Here is a 20,167-nt window from a genome sequence, read left to right on the forward strand (position 1 = left end):
TGGTTGGCTTTCATTTTGTTTTACTTAGCGAAGCCAATTCTCAAGTTTCATGTCTTACAGTTTTGTAGGGGATTTTTCTGCCTTTGAGGCCAGAGTAGGTAGAGAAGTAGCCTCAGTTTGGATGAAGATGCCTTCCAGATGTCGATCCTAACACCTCCAATACTGCATAAACAATGTGAGGAGAAACCGCTTTGCAAAACCACCCATCGAGTTCTGTCACATGTATTCCAGAGTTAGCATTTTAATGCTTCAAGTCACACTGACTCCTACTTGAACCGTCTGCTCGCTCCCTTGTGGGCTCGTAAACCAAATGAGGCTCAAAAGGCAGCGGTTTAAAACAGCACTTATCAAACACAGACCTCTTTTTTCTCTCCTCTCTTTTTCATTCCACATGAGAAAAACCACATGACTCAGCAGCACGACAAAAGCAGATTGTTTGTAACCTCGGAGGGGCTGAGGCAGAGCTGAAGGCAGAGCAGAGCCAAGCAGTTTAATGGCATTTAGCTGCTTCTTAAGTGAGGTCTGAGAACCGGCTGTCATTTATAGTAGCAGAGAGGGGGTGGGAGAGAGAGGGAGTGGGGGTTAGAGAGGTAGAAAGACATACAGAAGGAGAGGGGGAAAGGGAGGGTGAGATGAGAAAGAGATACATTAGAATACTTTGAGGAGACAGTACCATAGGAAAAAGGATTTTGGACCAAAATAATGGGAGAGAGAGACAGGGAAGGAGCCGGTGGAGTTGGAATGGGAGAGAGAGACAGGGAGGAGACAGTGGAGTTGGAATGGGAGAGAGACGGGGAAGGAGACAGTGGAGTTGGGATGGGAGAGAGAGACAGGGAGGAGACAGTGGAGTTGGAATGGGAGAGAGAGACAGGGAAGGAGACAGTGGAGTTGGAATGGGAGAGAGACGGGGAAGGAGACAGTGGAGTTGGAATGGGAGAGAGAGACGGGGAAGGAGACAGTGGAGTTGGAATGGGAGAGAGAGACAGGGAAGGAGACAGTGGAGTTGGAATGGGAGAGAGAGACAGGGAAGGAGACAGTGGAGTTGGAATGGGAGAGAGAGACAGGGAAGGAGACAGTGGAGTTGGAATGGGAGAGAGAGACAGGGAAGGAAACAGTGGAGTTGGAATGGGAGGGAGGGAGAGACAGGGAAGGAGACAGTGGAGTTGGAATGGGAGAGAGAGACAGGGAAGGAGACAGTGGAGTTGGAATGGGAGAGAGAGACAGGGAAGGAGACAGTGGAGTTGGAATGGGAGAGAGAGACAGGGAAGGAGACAGTGGAGTTGGAATGGGAGAGAGAGACAGGGAAGGAGCCGGTGGAGTTGGAATGGGAGAGAGAGACAGGGAGGAGACAGTGGAGTTGGAATGGGAGAGAGACGGGGAAGGAGACAGTGGAGTTGGGATGGGAGAGACAGACAGGGAGGAGACAGTGGAGTTGGAATGGGAGAGAGAGACGGGGAAGGAGACAGTGGAGTTGGAATGGGAGAGAGAGACAGGGAAGGAGACAGTGGAGTTGGAATGGGAGAGAGAGACAGGGAAGGAGACAGTGGAGTTGGAATGGGAGAGAGACGGGGAAGGAGACAGTGGAGTTGGAATGGGAGAGAGAGACGGGGAAGGAGACAGTGGAGTTGGAATGGGAGAGAGAGACAGGGAAGGAGACAGTGGAGTTGGAATGGGAGAGAGAGACAGGGAAGGAGACAGTGGAGTTGGAATGGGAGAGAGAGACAGGGAAGGAGACAGTGGAGTTGGAATGGGAGAGAGAGACAGGGAAGGAGACAGTGGAGTTGGAATGGGAGAGAGAGACAGGGAAGGAAACAGTGGAGTTGGAATGGGAGGGAGGGAGAGACAGGGAAGGAGACAGTGGAGTTGGAATGGGAGAGAGAGACAGGGAAGGAGACAGTGGAGTTGGAATGGGAGAGAGAGACAGGGAAGGAGACAGTGGAGTTGGAATGGGAGAGAGAGACAGGGAAGGAGACAGTGGAGTTGGAATGGGAGAGAGAGACAGGGAAGGAGCCGGTGGAGTTGGAATGGGAGAGAGAGACAGGGAGGAGACAGTGGAGTTGGAATGGGAGAGAGACGGGGAAGGAGACAGTGGAGTTGGGATGGGAGAGACAGACAGGGAGGAGACAGTGGAGTTGGAATGGGAGAGAGAGACGGGGAAGGAGACAGTGGAGTTGGAATGGGAGAGAGAGACAGGGAAGGAGACAGTGGAGTTGGAATGGGAGAGAGAGACAGGGAAGGAGGCAGTGGAGTTGGAATGGGAGAGAGAGACAGGGAAGGAGCCGGTGGAGTTGGAATGGGAGAGAGAGACAGGGAGGGAGCCGGTGGAGTTGGAATGGGAGAGAGAGACAGGGAGGAGACAGTGGAGTTGGAATGGGAGAGAGACGGGGAAGGAGACAGTGGAGTTGGGATGGGAGAGAGAGACAGGGAGGAGACTGTGGAGTTGGAATGGGAGAGAGAGACTGGGAAGGAGACAGTGGAGTTGGGATGGGAGAGAGAGACGGGGAAGGAGACAGTGGAGTTGGGATGGGAGAGAGAGACGGGGAAGGAGACGGGAGTTGGGATGGGAGAGAGAGACAGGGAAGGAGGCAGTGGAGTTGGAATGGGAGAGAGAGACAGGGAAGGAGACAGTGGAGTTGGAATGGGAGAGAGAGACGGGGAAGGAGACAGTGCAGTTGGGATGGGAGAGAGAGACGGGGAAGGAGACGGTAGTTGGGATGGGAGAGAGAGACGGGGAAGGAGGCAGTGGAGTTGGAATGGGAGAGAGAGACGGGGAAGGAGCCAGGGGAGTTGGGATGGGAGAGAGAGAGAGGGAAGGAGATAGGGGAGTTTGGATGGGAGAGAGAGAGAGAGACAGAGGAAAGGAGATGGGAGTTGGTTGGGATGGTAGAGAGAGGGACAGAGGGAATAAGACGGGGGAGTTGGGATGGGAGAGAGAGACAGGGAAGGAGACAGTGGAGTTGGGATGGGAGAGAGAGGGACAGAGGGAAGGAGATGGGAGTTGGGATGGGAGAGAGAGAGAGGGAATGAGACAGGGGAGTTGGGATGGGAGAGAGAGGGACAGAGGGAAGGAGATGGGAGTTGGGATGGGAGAGAGAGAGGGAATGAGACAGGGGAGTTGGGATGGGAGAGAGAGGGACAGAGGGAATGAGACAGGGGAGTTGGGATGGGAGCGAGAGAGAGGGACAGAGGGAATGAGACGGGAGTTGGGATGGGAGAGAGAGGGAACGATAGAAGGAGACAGGGGAGTTGGGATGGGAGAGAGAGGGACAGAGGGAATGAGACAGGGGAGTTGGTATGGGAGAGAGAGGGACAGAGGGAATGAGTTGGGATGGGAGAGAGAGGGACAGAGGGAATGAGACGGGAGTTGGGATGGGAGAGAGAGGGACAGAGGGAATGAGACAGGGGAGTTGGGATGGGAGCGAGAGAGAGGGACAGAGGGAATGAGATGGGAGAGAGAGGGAACGATAGAAGGAGACAGGGGAGTTGGGATGGGAGAGAGAGGGACAGAGGGAATGAGACAGGGGAGTTGGTATGGGAGAGAGAGGGACCAATAGAATGAGACAGGGGAGTTGGGATGGGAGAGAGAGGGACCGATAGAATGAGACAGGGGAGTTGGGATGGGAGAGAGAGAGAGGGACCGATAGAAGGAGACAGGGGAGTTGGTATGGGAGAGAGAGGGACAGAGGGAAGGAGACAGGGGAGTTGGTATGGGAGAGAGAGGGACAGAGGGAAGGAGACAGGGGAGTTGGTATGGGAGAGAGAGGGACAGAGGGAAGGAGACAGGAGAGTTGGTATGGGAGAGAGAGAGAGGGACAGAGGGAAGGAGACAGGGGAGTTGGGATGGGAGAGAGAGGGACAGAGGGAAGGAGACAGGAGAGTTGGTATGGGAGAGAGAGGGAGGGACAGAGGGAAGGAGACAGGGGAGTTGGTATGGGAGAGAGAGAGTGTGACAGAGGGAAGGAGACAGGGGAGTTGGGATGGGAGAGAGAGGGACAGAGGGAAGGAGACAGGAGAGTTGAGATGGGAAAGAGAGAGGGACAGAGACAGGGAAGTTGGGATGGGAGATAGAAGTAGGGAGAGAGGGAATGAGACACAGGGTTTGGAATGGGAGAGAGAGGGAGGGACAGAGACAGGGGAGTTGGGATGGGAAGGAGTGGGAGGGACAGAGACAGGGGAGTTGGGATGGGAGATAGAAGTAGGGACAGAGGGAATTTGACATGGGGTTTGGGATGGGAGAAAGAGAGAGGGATAGAGGGAAGGAGACAGGGGAGTTGGGATGGGAGAGAGAGGGACAGAGGGAAGGAGACAGGGGAGTTGGGGTGGGAGAGAGAGGGACAGAGGGAAGGAGACAGGGGAGTTGGGATGGGAGAGAGAGGGACAGAGGGAAGGAGACACGTGGTTTGGGATGGGAGAGGAGAGGAGAGGAAGGGGGATTGATATAAAAAAGACTGATTAAAGAGGGCTGGAGGTAGAGAAGTAGAGAGTGACAGTAAAAGAGAAAGGGAGGAGAGGAAGGGGGGATTGATATAAAAAAGAGTGATTAAAGAGGGATAGAGGAAGAGAAGTAGAGAGTGACAGTAAAAGAGAAAGGGAGGAGAGACTGGAAATAGCCTTCTCTCCCCTCTGCTGTGTTGTGATGTTGTCTTCCTCTCATCTCCTCATCAGCACAGGGCAGGGGCCAATAAGACTGTCTGCTTTGCTGCTCGACACACACGCGCACACACACACACACAGCCAAAGTCACAACTACAAGATACACTCCAGGTTTCTAGTGCATTGATGTGTAAAAAATGTCATACTGGAAGGCTTTGTCACAAACTGTAGCACCACTTATTATTCTGTTAGTTGAAGTGGAACATTTTCACTCTTCTGGGTCACTGTCTTACCAATACTGTAACTACTGTATCAGAGAGGAGGGGGGTAAAGGGAAGACTGTGTCAACCTCTGACTTTCATGCATCTTGTTTCATGTATCTTGTTTCATGTATCTTATTTCATGTATCTTTTTTCATGTATCTTGTTTCATGTATCTTGTTTCATGAATCTTGTCCACAAGGTTCTGTTTTGGGTCCGGCACTTTTCAGTTTATATATGTTACCCCCTGGCAGAGTTATTAGAAAGCACAGTATTGATTTTCACTGCTACGCAGACGATACACAACTTTTACATTTCTGTGTCACCAGAGGATTTTAGCTCCCTTGATAAATTCTTAGACTGTATTAGTGATTTAAATACTTGGATGGCCCTCAACTCCTCCAGCTAAATCCAGACATGACCGAGGTACTTATTGTTGGAGCCAAAGCACAGAGAGAGAATCGAGTCGCACATTTTAATTCACAGGCAATAAAGATAAAATACCAGGAAAAAAACCTAGGTGTTATTTTAGATTCTGAACTCAATTTCAAATCACATATTAGGAATGTGACCAAAATAGCTTTTTACCACCGAGGAACATTGTCAAGATGCGGCTATTTTTCTCTCAGGCTGATACAGAGAGACTCATCCATGCTTTTATTATAAGCAGGCTTGACTACTGTAATGCTCTCCTGTCTGGTCTACCCAAGAAAGCCATTGGTCAACTGCAAAACATACAGAATTCTGCAGCACGGGTACTGACCAAGACCAGATGGAGAGCACACATTACACCGGTGTGGAAGTCTGCATTGGCTGCCTGTGAGTTTTACAATTCATTTTAAGATTCTTCTATTGGTTTATAAATTAATCCACGATTGTGCACCCAATAACCAATATGCAGAAACAGTTTGGGATATATTGAAAACCTAAACATAAAATGTGCTATATACACAAACATCTGCCACAATAATCATATTACTTTTATTTTTTAAAACAAGCTCCTTATAAACTGCACAATACATGTCAGACATGCTTTTAAGTTATGTACCAAGTAGGTCCCTCAGGTCCTCTGGCACTGACCTTTTAACTACCCCAAAGCCTTGGACCGAGAGGCAGCCTTTAGTTACTATGACCCCATCCTGTGGAATAGCCTGCCAGAGAACCTGAGGGGGACCAAGAGGGATGGAGAGGCAGCCTTTAGTTATTATGACCCCAGCCTGTGGAATAGCCTGCCAGAGAACCTGAGGGGGACCAAGAGGCATGGAGAGGCAGCCTTTAGTTATTATGACCCCAGCCTGTGGAATAGCCTGCCAGAGAACCTGAGGGGGACCAAGAGGCATGGAGAGGCAGCCTTTAGTTATTATGACCCCATCCTGTGGAATAGCCTGCCAGAGAACCTGAGGGGGACCAAGAGGGATGGAGAGGCAGCCTTTAGTTATTATGACCCCAGCCTGTGGAATAGCCTGCCAGAGAACCTGAGGGGGACCAAGAGGCATGGAGAGGCAGCCTTTAGTTACTATGACCCCAGCCTGTGGAATAGCCTGCCAGAGAACCTGAGGGGGACCAAGAGGGATGGAGAGGCAGCCTTTAGTTATTATGAACCCAGCCTGTGGAATAGCCTGCCAGAGAACCTGAGGGGGGCCAAGAGGCATGGAGAGGCAGCCTTTAGTTATTATGACCCCATCCTGTGGAATAGCCTGCCAGAGAACCTGAGGGGGACCAAGAGGCATGGAGAGGCAGCCTTTAGTTATTATGACCCCAGCCTGTGGAATAGCCTGCCAGAGAACCTGAGGGGGACCAAGGGGCATGGAGAGGCAGCCTTTAGTTACTATGACCCCAGCCTCTGGAAAAGCCTGCCAGAGAACATGAGGGGGACCAAGAGGCATGGAGAGACAGCCTTTAGTTATTATGACCCCAGCCTGTGGAATAGCCTGCCAGAGAACCTGAGGGGGACCAAGAGGGATGGAGAGGCAGCCTTTAGTTATTATGACCCCAGCCTGTGGAATAGCCTGCCAGAGAACCTGAGGGGGACCAAGAGGCATGGAGAGGCAGCCTTTAGTTACTATGACCCCAGCCTGTGGAATAGCCTGCCAGAGAACCTGAGGGGGACCAAGAGGGATGGAGAGGCAGCCTTTAGTTATTATGACCCCAGCCTGTGGAATAGCCTGCCAGAGAACCTGAGGGGGACCAAGAGGCATGGAGAGGCAGCCTTTAGTTATTATGACCCCAGCCTGTGGAATAGCCTGCCAGAGAACCTGAGGGGGACCAAGAGGGATGGAGAGGCAGCCTTTAGTTATTATGACCCCAGCCTGTGGAATAGCCTGCCAGAGAACCTGAGGGGGACCAAGAGGGATGGAGAGGCAGCCTTTAGTTATTATGACCCCATCCTGTGGAATAGCCTGCCAGAGAACCTGAGGGGGACCAAGAGGCATGGAGAGGCAGCCTTTAGTTATTATGACCCCAGCCTGTGGAATAGCCTGCCAGAGAACCTGAGGGGGACCAAGAGGCATGGAGAGGCAGCCTTTAGTTATTATGACCCCAGCCTCTGGAAAAGCCTGCCAGAGAACCTGAGGGGGACCAAGAGGGATGGAGAGGCAGCCTTTAGTTATTATGACCCCAGCCTCTGGAAAAGCCTGCCAGAGAACCTGAGGGGGACCAAGAGGCATGGAGAGGCAGCCTTTAGTTATTATGACCCCAGCCTGTGGAATAGCCTGCCAGAGAACCTGAGGGGGACCAAGAGGCATGGAGAGGCAGCCTTTAGTTATTATGACCCCAGCCTGTGGAATAGCCTGCCAGAGAACCTGAGGGGGACCAAGAGGGATGGAGAGGCAGCCTTTAGTTATTATGACCCCAGCCTGTGGAATAGCCTGCCAGAGAACCTGAAGGAGGCAGAAACTGTGGACATATTTAAAATAAACACATTTTTATCTTTGCTTTTCCTTAGGATTCTTTTCAGTTTTTATTGTTATTCTTTAGTTGTTGTTTTTTCCTCTTACAGTATCGTGTAGTGAATATTTTTATTTTCATAGTTTTTCATAGTTTTTTCCTGTGAAGCACATTTGGAGTTGAAGTTGCAATCCATGTCTGAAATGTTCTGTATAAATAAATTATTTGATGTTCCCCTCTTCTCCTCCTCAGATAGATCGTAATCTCTTATCTCATCCTGGCAACTGAGAAACGTTGTTTTATTTCCTCTTGAAAGGGGATGCATCAGCTTTTTTCATTTCTCCTCAATAGTGTTTTTCCTCAGGGTCCTTCAGTGTTACAGTGACTTTCTGAACTGAAGTTACTCCGGAAGATTGAGTTGTTCTTTATTGGCGCTGTTTGTCAGACTTTTTTGGGTTACCGAGGGGACAGAGGGTTACTGGCTGGAAGGGGTGACCGCGGCATGAGTGACGCCGAGCATTGCCATGGTGACGCGCCTCTGCCTTGGCTTACTCTCCTTTTTGAGGACGAGACGTCGTGGCGACTTGAAGATGCTAGAAGACGCTGTTATTTTTTTACCTTCTCCCAATACCCGTCCATTGCCCCTTTTCGTTTGATCAAAAGGCACGTGCATCGCCTCTGCCTTTCAATGTCCTTGTTCTCCCTTCATGTCTTGACTCCAAATGATGATGAATAAGAAAAGTAACAGTCGCTCTTTCTAGCTCTCAAAAAGTGTTTAATTTTGAAGAAAAATAATATGATATATATTCTCAACTGTGATTTATGACTTTCCTAAAATCTAATCTAATCAACATTTCCTTTTCTGCAAGTATTTCCTTATGTCTGTCCAAATTGTATCCTGCTACTAAAGTCCACTCAAACCAACATGCTGTCATATAGTCTTCAATAGATTTCGGCTGGTGTTGCGTAACAAATGGAACCCTCGCAAAATCTGCTACCTCGTATTCCTCATCTCATCCTGTCTGATATAACCACAAGCCTTTTTGTAAGCAAGGCTCCCAATCTAATGAAGTTCCTCATAGCGTTTCCCTCGAAGATCGTCCTCACACAAAGCAATCACACAGTCCGATAGGCATCAGAGTCCCCCTGGGGTCCTGGATATATTAAAACAAGAATAATTACCCTGGTACATGTCGTCCAGCTTTCCTCCTCTTCCTCTCCCATAGTGGATGTTTTGGCAATAATGTTAGTGAGGTCGTTTAGAAACTCACCCCTAGTCACCACTGGACTAACCGGCCTGTAGTGAGTCATTGTGCGTGTGTGTGTGTGTGTGTGTGAGGGAGGGAGGGAGGGAGGGAGGGAGGGAGCGAGGGAGGGAGGGAGGATGTGGGGGCAGAAAGAAAGAGGATAGTAGAGAGAGTGAGGTTGAGTTAGTGAAATAGAATGCAGGGAGAGAGCAAGTCAGAGTGTGTGTGTGTGTGTGTGTGTGAGAGGGAGGAAGAGGAAGTGAGTGTGTGTGTGTGATGTGGCATTAGTGAGTGTTTTGATGAAGACTGCAGGTCTGTGTCGTGAACAGCTCTGAGTGAACGCCTCAGTTCATTTCACTTTGACCTCCGGGAAATCTCATTTGACCTGCCATTCCTGCCTTCGATCGCTGCTCTGTTTCGTTTTCTCGCTCCTTCTCTCTCCCTTCCTCTCTCCTTAACTCTCTCCTTAACTCTCTCACTACCTCTCTCCCTACCTCTCTCCCTACCGCTCTCCTTAACTCTCTCCTTAACTCTCTCCTTAACTCTCTCCCTACCTCTCTCCCTACCTCTCTCCTTAACTCTCTCCTTAACTCTCTCCTTAACTCTCTCCCTACCTCTCTCCTTAACTCTCTCCCTACCTCTCTACTTACCTCTCTCCTTAACTCTCTCCCTACCTCTCTCCTTAACTCTCTCCCTAACCCTCTCCCTAACTCTCTCCCTACTTCTCTCCCTACCTCTCTCCCTAACTCTCTCCCTACCTCTCTCACTACTTCTCTCCTTAACTCTCTCCTTAACTCTCTCCCTACCTCTCTCCTTAACTCTCTCCCTACCTCTCTCATTAACTCTCTCCCTACCTCTCTCCTTAACTCTCTCCTTAACTCTCTCCCTACCTCTCTCCTTAACTCTCTCCTTAACTCTCTCCCTACCTCTCTCCTTAACTCTCTCCTTAACTCTCTCCCTACCTCTCTCCCTACCTCTCTCCCTACCTCTCTCCCCACTTCTCTCCTTAACTCTCTCCTTAATTCTCTCCCTACTTCTCTCCTCAACTCTCTCCTTAACTCTCTCCCTACCTCTCTCCCTACCTCTCTCCTCAACTCTCTCCTTAACTCTCTCCCTACCTCTCTCCTTAACTCTCTCCTTAACTCTCTCCTTAACTCTCTCCCTACCTCTCTCCCTACCTCTCTCCCTACCTCTCTCCCTACCTCTCTCCTTACCTCTCTCCCTACCTCTCTCCTTAACTCTCTACTTAACTCTCTCCCTACCTCTCTCCTTAACTCTCTCCCTACCTCTCTCCTTACCTCTCTCCGTACCTCTCTCCTTACCTCTCTCCTTACCTCTCTCCTTACCTCTCTCCCTACCTCTCTCCCTACCTCTCTCCCTACCTATCTCCCTACCTCTCTCCCTACCTCTCTCCCTAACTCTCTCCCTACCTCTCTCCCTACCTCTCTCCTTAACTCTCTCCCTACCTATCTCCCTACCTCTCTCCCTACCTCTCTCCCTACCTCTCTCCCTACCTCTCTCCCTACCTCTCTCCCTACCTCTCTCCTTAACTCTCTCCTTACCTCTCTCCTTACCTCTCTCCCTACCTCTCTCCTTACCTCTCTCCCTACCTCTCTCCTTACCTCTCTCCTTACCTCTCTCCCTACCTATCTCCCTACCTCTCTCCCTAACTCTCTCCCTACCTCTCTCCCTACCGCTCTCCCTACCTCTCTCCCTACCTCTCTCCCTACCTCTCTCCCTAACTCTCTCCCTAACTCTCTCCCTAACTCTCTCCCTACCTCTCTCCCTACCTCTCTCCCTACCTCTCTCCCTAACTCTCTCCTTAACTCTCTCCCTAACTCTCTCCCTACTTCTCTCCCTACCTCTCTCCCTAACTCTCTCCCTACCTCTCTCCTTACTTCTCTCCTTAACTCTCTCCTTAACTCTCTCCTTAACTCTCTCCTTAACTCTCTCCCTACCTCTCTCCCTACCTCTCTCCTTAACTCTCTCCCTACCTCTGTGTGTGTGTGTGTGTGTGTGTGTGTGTGTGTGTGATTATGTGTGTGTGATTATGTGTGTGTGTGATTATGTGTGCGTGTGTGATTGTGTGCGTCTAGACCCTGGTTCCTTTGAATGTAAAACGTGTGATTTTAGGATGAAAGGTGGAGTTGATTAAAGTGAAATGTAAGTGTTTGACTTTGATATGGAGATGGTAGGTCAGATAGGCTATCAAAGCAATATGAACCCTGGGACAACAGAGTTACAGTTACATACAGTTCACAGCCTTCATGGTACTGGGAGATGACAACTCTGATTCCAATACAGGCACTTATACTCCGACTGAGCCACGTGAACATTTAGAAATAGGTACTGTAATGACTGTCGCTATCATTTAGATAAAAATAGCATATTTATTGCTTGAGTTCACTAATGTGGTCTACGACGCTGTTTGATCAAATCGGGCAGAATCCAAAGTTTTCTTTCAGTTATAAAACAACTCATTTATGAGTTGTGGATCTCAAGTTAGGAGTAAGACATTTTGAGTAAGACATTCAGGTTCAAAAGATACAAGGTATTGACCAGTTCCTGTTTGTGTTTCTCACCAGGCCTTGCGGTCAGAGCTGAAGGACCGTGAGCATGTTGTGGTCAGTACGCTGGATCAGGCACGCATGTACCTGGCTGACCAGCCCATCGAGGGGCCGGGAGAACCACGCAAGAACCTACAGCCCAAAACAGGTGAGTCTCCTGTCACTGCCTAGACTGAACACACAAATACACAGACACACACACACACATTCACACACACACACACACACGTCCTTGAAAAGCAGCTCTGAAGTTCCCCAGTCCACTTCATGATTTTGTGGTGTGTGATATGAGGCTTAGAATACACCCAAACACTAAATATGAACCATATTTTATTAGTAATTCTGTCTCTAAAGGCCGATCGGCCCAGCGGCTTAAACAGTGAAGTCGTTGCTACTGTACATCTGCACATTTTCTCTTTATCAGAGTCTGGATGTTCAATAATGTAGGGACCCCATGAGACGGTCTGGGAGGGTGTGGACAGAGTTGAGAGCAGGCAGAGATCTGGCACTTCCGTCTTCTTTGACGTAGTTTTTGAAGGCCTCTTGTCGAATCAGTGGTTAAGAGCTGCTCTGAGAGCTGTGATGGGCAGGATAGTTTCATTCTGGTGGATATAAAATCAGAAGGTGAAACTTATCTGAAGCCAACACTAAGATGACCTCAGATGCTGTTATATGTGTGTGGGGCTGTAGAGGGTATATCTGATCTAAAACCTGTGATAGCTCGGATACTTTCACAGGAGGGACAAGGGGCTTCACAGAGTAAAAATGATCTGAGACCAGTGATAACAGGGACACCGCTGTCTCGTCTAGTCATGTCTGAACCCAGTGGCTGAGAAGACCTTCTCCGACCCAATTAAATGCTCCCAGAGTTTCCCTGGCTTTTGTTTGCATTTCAAACTTCTCATTATTAAAGCAGACAGCTCCCACGCCAGTCCTGTCTGGGGTGTGTGGCTATCTATGTCTGGCAGACCGGCAAACAGACAGAACGACCCGCTGTATATAGTTTGGGTATAATGTGTATAATTATGTTGTATTCAAGCTGCATTTGTAAAAGAGACCTAGGTCTTAAATGTCTTAAATGTAAAATAAAAACAATAGAAAATGTGTGCCTGAATGCTTCAGATCAGGGTGTCATGTCTCTATGTTCCAGTCTTTGTCCTCTCCCTCACTCCCCCTTTCTCTCCTCCCCTCCCAGACCTGACTCCAGAGGAGAAGGCGCGGGGTGTGGCCAGGGCCATCAGGAAGCAGACAGCGGAGGTGCAGGAGCGGTGGGAGCGTCTGCAGGGCCACGTGGGTGGATGGCAGAGCCAGGTAGAGAGGGCCTTAGAGAGGCTACAGGAGCTCCAGAGCAACATGGACCAGCTGGACCTGCGGCTAGCCAGGGCAGAGGAGACCAAGGCTGTCTGGCAGCCTGTAGGAGACCTGCTCATAGACTCACTGCAGGACCACATAGCGAAGACCACGGTGAGGGGGACGGGGACTGGGGAGTTACTAGTTTATTAATGGGGGGAGAGAGAGAGGGAAGGTGTTTTTACATTCACTACCACACATTTAGGGCCAACAAGGCCTTGCAGGTAGGTACTAGCAGGTAGTAATTGACCTGTACATACAGTACATCAATGGCCAAAAATGAATAACCTGTCACCATCTAATCACTATTGGCTCAGGTCTTACCCCAGCACTGTAATATGTGCAGTATCAGGACATTGTTACAATCAAGACTAAACGTTGTACTGATAATGTAATGTACATCTGTCTGATCGGAGTATTTTGTTTGTGTGTGTCCCCCAGGTCTTCAAAGAGGACATGTCCCCTCTGAGGCAGGATGTGTGTGAGGTGAACGAGCTGTCTGGTGAGCTGGCTCCTCTGGATGTCCAGCTGTCCTCCATCTCCTCCAGACAACTGGACAACCTCAACATGCGCTGGAAACTACTACAGGTGGGCAATGCGTGTCACGCCTAAAACCTTCCCCCCTTTACAGGTGGGCAATGGATGTCATGCCTAAAACCTTCCCCCCTTTACAGGTGGGCAATGCATGTCATGCCTAAAACCTTCCCCCCTTTACAGGTGGGCAAAGGATGTCATGCCTAAAACCTTCCACATTTTACGGGTGGGCAATGGGTGTCACACCTAAAACCTTCCCCCCTTTACAGGTGGGCAAAGGATGTCATGCCTAAAACCTTTTACATTTTACAGGTGGGCAATAGGTGTCACGCCTAAAACCTTGCCTCTTTTAAAGGTGGGCAATAAGTGTCACGCCTAAAACCTTGCCCCTTTTAAAGGTGGGCAATAAGTGTCACGCCTAAAACCTTGCCTCTTTTAAAGGTGGGCAATAAGTGTCACGCCTAAAACCTTGCCCCTTTTAAAGGTGGGCAATAAGTGTCACGCCTAAAACCTTGCCCCTTTTAAAGGTGGGCAATAAGTGTCACGCCTAAAACCTTGCCCCTTTTACAGGTGGGCAATATGTGTCACGCCTAAAACCTTGCCCCTTTTACAGGTGGGCAATATGTGTCACACCTAAAACCTTGCCCCTTTTACAGGTGGGCAATAAGTGTCACGCCTAAAACCTTGCCCCTTTTACAGGTGGGCAATAAGTGTCACGCCTAAAACCTTGCCCCTTTTAAAGGTGGGCAATAAGTGTCACGCCTAAAACCTTGCCCCTTTTAAAGGTGGGCAATAGGTGTCACGCCTAAAACCTTGCCCCTTTTACAGGTGGGCAATGGGTGTCACGCCTAAAACAAGCTCCCTTTTATGTGCCACGAGAAGAGGTGTCACAGCTACAACCCTCCTCCCGTTTAGGAGTTGTCATACTTGGGTGTAGGTGTCACAACTAACATGTCCCTCCTTTTAGGAGCCATCTTATTCTCCCCTCTGCTTGTCTGTACACTCATGTTTATTGTCCTTCAATGTCATACTAGCTCTCCTACTGTCTTGTAATCATGTATTTCTGTCCCTCTCTTTTCACCTGTTTGTTCTTGTTCTTTCTCTCATTATTCCTTCCCTCCTCTCTCTGTCTGTCAGCGCGCTGCAGCTCAGACACACCGTGAGGGAAGGGGAGAGGTGGCCCTCCACTTGTCTGCCTCTACAGGGGCCTTATTTCTGTATTGGTACTGTTTACTTCTGTCACTGTAGATCAAATTCACCCTGCCCCTCTTTTGATCGCTTGGTTTAATCTGATCTGGGACACGCTCTGTGTTTTTGGGGCTGGGCAGGATTCACCCCTGGTGGTTTTGACTCACAGAGAGTTTTGTGTGTGTGCGTCCGTCTCCTCTTGTGTGATCTAAATTTCCCTTAGATATGTCAGTCCAACCCATCTCTATGGTGTTGGTGTCCTTCCTCAAGGTTCCAGTGCTTTAGCATTGTATGATCTGTGTCCTGGTCCAGCTTACTGATGGCTGGGATCAGAACCCTACTCTAACACCCCTCAGGCTCAGTTGTCACTGTAGTGCTTGAATCAATCTGGGTTTGTACTGCATGTATGAGTGGGCTTGACCGTGTTTGTGAGAGAGATACAAGAGACAAATAAAGAAAGAGAGAGATCCTTCTCCATACCCCCCACCCCTGGCATTACCATGCAGGAGTCGATGATGACCACTGATATAGGAAGCCACTTTGATCTGATCAAACAGAAGGGCACACAGCAGGACTCAGACCCCAGTCGCCAGTCACCCCATAGAGATTCACTGGGGTATGATGAAACTGTGGAAGCCAAGTCTCCTGGTTCCCTGTGTAGAGACAGCCTTATTTCCTCCCTGTAGGGAGGATGACTGAGTCACTGCTCACAGTGAGGACACTCAGCAACACACACACACAGCTGGGCCGGTCGATATAGAGCTGGCGGGGTGCAGATGTGTGTGTAACGCTCTCTCTCCTCTTTCTGGTGTGCAGGTGGCCGTTGAGGAGAGACTGAAACTCCTTCAGGAAGCCCACAGAGACTTTGGCCCGTCCTCCCAGCACTTCCTCTCCAGTGAGTAGCCAATGACTGCCCTTGATATGTAATACAGCCTACGAATGTCTTGGCGGTAGCCTATCCATGATGGGGGAGGAATTTCTGTCAGTTTTGCTGCTGTTCTTTTTGTCAGGGTTGTTTTGATGTCAGCCATCATCCACTGCCTCCTATACACACTCACACAGACAGACACACACAGACACACTCACACAGACAGACACACTCACACAGATACACTCACACAGACAGACACACACAGACACACTCACACAGACACACACATACAGACACACTCACACAGACACACACATACAGACACACTCTCACAGACACACACATACAGACACACTCACACAGACACACACAGACACACTCACACAGACACACTCACACAGACACAGACACACTCACACAGACACACACAGACACACACAGACACACTCACACAGACACACACATACAGACACACTCACACAGACACACACATACAGACACACTCACACAGACACACACATACAGACACACTCACACAGACACACACAGACACACACAGACACACTCACACAGACAGACACACAGACACACTCACACAGACAGACACACACAGACACATTCACACAGACAGACAGACACACTCACACAGACAGACACACTCACACAGACAGACACAGACAGACACACTCACACAGACAGACCGACACAGACACACTCACGCAGATACAATCACACAGACAGACACACACAGACACACTCACACAGACACACACACACAGACACACTCACACAGACACACACATACAGACACACTCACACAGACACACACAGACACACTCACACAGACAGACACACAGACACACTCACACAGACAGACACACACAGACACATTCACACAGACAGACAGACAGACAGACACACTCACACAGACACACTCACACAGACAGACACACACAGACACATTCACACAGACAGACAGACACACTCACACAGACAGACACAGACAGACACACTCACACAGACAGACCGACACAGACACACTCACGCAGATACAATCACACAGACACACTCACACAGACAGACAGACACACAGACACAATCACACAGACACACTCACACAGACAGACACACACAGACACACACAGACAGACACACACAGACACACTCACACAAACACACTCACACAGACACACTCACACAGACAGACACACTCACACAGACACACAGACACACTCACACAAACACACTCACACAGACACACTCACACAGACAGACACACAGGCACACTCACACAGACACACACACACAGACACACTCACACAGACATATACAGACAGACACACTCACACAGACAGACCGACACAGACACACTCACGCAGATACAATCACACAGACACACTCACACAGACAGACAGACACACAGACACAATCACACAGACACACTCACACAGACAGACACACACAGACACACACAGACAGACACACACAGACACACTCACACAAACACACTCACACAGACACACTCACACAGACACACACACACAGACACACACACACACTCACACAGACAGACACACACACACAGACACACTCACACAGACACACACACACACAGACACACTCACACAAACACACTCACACAGACACACTCACACAGACAGACACACAGGCACACTCACACAGACACACACACACAGACACACTCACACAGACATATACACACAGAGTCAAGCAGGCTGTTTGCAGGCCACAAGGTTCTTTACTCTTGAATAATTCAAGGCTTAATTACAACTCTCCTCTGACTTCCTCTAGTTATTCTCCTCTCAGACCAGAGTGGTCATTAACCAGGAAGAGAATGAGGGAGGGAGGGGGGAGGGAAGAGACGAGGTGGGATAGAGGGCAGAGAGTGAGAACATTAGGAACAGACAGAGAAAGCCAGACTCTACCTCTCCCTCCTTCCATCCCCATTTACAAAATGTATACACCCCAGGAATATTGTTTTTCATGACTATGTCCCCTTCCTCTCTCCATCTCATATGCAACCCCTCTTTTATCTACCCCATTTGGCTTTGACATGGATCCAAAATGTCCTCTGTATGATAACAGGATGGGATGGGGAGGAAACTGAGCCGCTTCGTGTCCATAGACTTGAGTGGTGCTGACAGCTGAGTTACTGTACCAGACAAAATGCCATTTTGACAAGATGACATTCTGGCGCTCCTTTCATCTCTGATACAGTAGATATTAAAATACTATGAAAAGGAATGGTAGATTATTATGAAAGTGTCTGTCTGTCCGCCCATCCATCCATCCATCCATCCGCCCATCCATCCATCCATCCATCCATCCATCCATCCATCCATCCATCCATCCATCCATGAGCATTCACCCTCCATCTACAGTGGCTTGCGAAAGTATTCACCCATCTTGGCATTTTTCCTATTTTGTAGTTTTACAACCTGGAATTAAAATAGATTTTTGGGGGTGGGTTGTATCATTTGATTTACACAACATGCCTACCACTTTGAAGATACAACATAGTTTGTGTTGTGAAACAAACAAGAAATAAGACAAAAAAAATAAAAATTGAGCATGCATAACTATTCACCTCCCCAAAGTCAATACTTTGTAGAACCACCTTTTGCAGCAATTACAGCTGCACATCTCTTGGGGTATGTCTCTATAAGCTTGGCACATCTAGCCACTGGGATTTTTGCCCATTCTTCAAGACGAAACTGCTCCAGCTCCTTCAAGTTGGATGGCTTCCGCTGGTGTACAGCAATATTTAAGTCATACCACAGATTGTCAATTGGATTGAGGTCTGGGCTTTGACTAGGCCATTCCAAGACATCCTACATGCCTTTTGGCGAACACCAAACGTGTTTGCTTATTTTTTTTCTTTGAGCAATTGCTTTATTCAGGCCACTCTTCTGTAAAGCCCAGCTCTGTGGAGTGTACGGCTTAGTGGTCCTATGGACAGATACTCCAATCTCCACTGTGGAGCTTTGCAACTCCTTCAGGGTTATCTTTAGTCTCTTTGTTGCCTCTCTGATTAATGCCCTCCTTGCCTGGTCTGAGTTTTGGTGGGCGGCCCTCTCTTGGCAGGTTTGTTGTGGTGCCATATTCTTTCCTTTTTTTAATAATGTATTTAATGATGCTCCGTGGGATGTTCAAAGTTTCTGATATTTTGATATAACACAACCGTGATCTGTACTTCTTCACAACTTTGTCCCTGACCTGTTTGGAGAGCTCCTTGGTCTTCATGGTGCCGCTTGCTTGGTGGTGCCCATTGCTTAGTAGTGCTGCAGACTCTGGGGCCTTTCAGATCAGGTGATTATTTAAACTGAGATCATGTGACACTTAGATTACACACAGGTGGACTTTATTTAACTAATTATGTGACTTCTGAAGGTAATTGGTTGCACTTATTTAAGGGCTTCATAGCAAAGGGGGTGAATACATACACACGCACCACTTTTCAGTTTTACATTTTGGAATATTTTGTGTATGTCCATTACATGAAATCCAAATAAAATTCCATTTAAATTACAGGTTGTAATGCAACAAAATAGGAAAAATGCCAAGGGGGATGAATACTTTAGCAAGGCACTGTATCCCTACATCCCTCCAATTATCCCTCCATCCATCCCTCCATCTATCCCTCTATCTAACACTCCTTCTATCCCTCCCTCCATCTATCCCTCTATCTAACATTCCTTCTATCCCTCCCTCCATCTATCCCTCTATCTAACCCTCCACCCATTCATTTTTTTCTCCATACAGCGAATATGCAGGCAGTGTGTGTAGGTTAGGTGTATACAGGGGAGGGAAAGGCTTCCATCAACTTCTGAGCGCCTCTCTGTGAATGGCTTACGACAGCTCATGTTCCTCTCTGTGAATGGCTTACGACAGCTCATGTTCCTCTCTGTGAATGGCTTACGACAGCTCATGTTCCTCTCTGTGAATGGCTTACGACAGCTCATGTTCCTCTCTGTGAATGGCTTACGACAGCTCAAGTTCCTCTCTGTGAATGGCTTACGACAGCTCATGTTCCTCTCTGTGAATGGCTTACGACAGCTCATGTTCCTCTCTGTGAATGGCTTACGACAGCTCATGTTCCTCTCTGTGAATGGCTTACGACAGCTCAAGTTCCTCTCTGTGAATGGCTTACGACAGCTCATGTTCCTCTCTGTGAATGGCTTACGACAGCTCAAGTTCCTCTCTGTGAATGGCTTACGACAGCTCATGTTCCTCTCTGTGAATGGCTTACGACAGCTCATGTTCCTCTCTGTGAATGGCTTACGACAGCTCGTAAAGTCTTATGTCATCACATTTGACAGCTTTTATTGTCCTGTCAGTCTGTTGGTTGTTTTTGGGCTTTGAAGATCAGCTAACTCATCCGCTTTCCTTCTTTCCGTTTGTTCTCCCCTTTGTCTGTGAAGTCTAAAAATAACATGCCATTGGAATATATTAAACAGCTATTATTAAGAGGACGCAGCCCCTTCTCACAGATAGAGCCGTCTTAACTCGCTCCAACTGTCCAATAGTTATGCACATTACTTTTTACATTTCATGCACAGTGGGAATGTTATTTGGAGAAAAGTCCATTACGTTATGGAGCTATTAGTGGATATTTGCGGAAGCAGTCGACTCGGGAGACTAAATAGATTA

At 48.6% G+C, this 20,167-nt stretch overlaps 1 protein-coding gene across 7 annotated transcripts in view; it reads left to right on the plus strand.

Moving 5' to 3' along the window:
• utrn (utrophin) overlaps positions 1-20,167 on the plus strand; it is a 329,934-nt gene that overhangs the window by 233,739 nt on the left and 76,028 nt on the right. For all 7 annotated transcript variants that reach the window (XM_036975991.2, XM_090232999.1, XM_036975989.2 and 4 more), the window contains 4 exons: positions 11,572-11,701; positions 12,749-13,017; positions 13,345-13,491; positions 15,442-15,520. In XM_036975991.2, coding sequence (XP_036831886.2) covers positions 11,572-11,701; positions 12,749-13,017; positions 13,345-13,491; positions 15,442-15,520 — 625 coding nt within the window. The remainder of the gene's footprint in view (positions 1-11,571; positions 11,702-12,748; positions 13,018-13,344; positions 13,492-15,441; positions 15,521-20,167) is intronic.

This window comes from Oncorhynchus mykiss, chromosome 4 (genome assembly GCF_057628025.1).
Source record: "Oncorhynchus mykiss isolate SJ-2025 chromosome 4, ASM5762802v1, whole genome shotgun sequence".
Classification (NCBI taxonomy): Eukaryota; Metazoa; Chordata; class Actinopteri; order Salmoniformes; family Salmonidae; genus Oncorhynchus; species Oncorhynchus mykiss.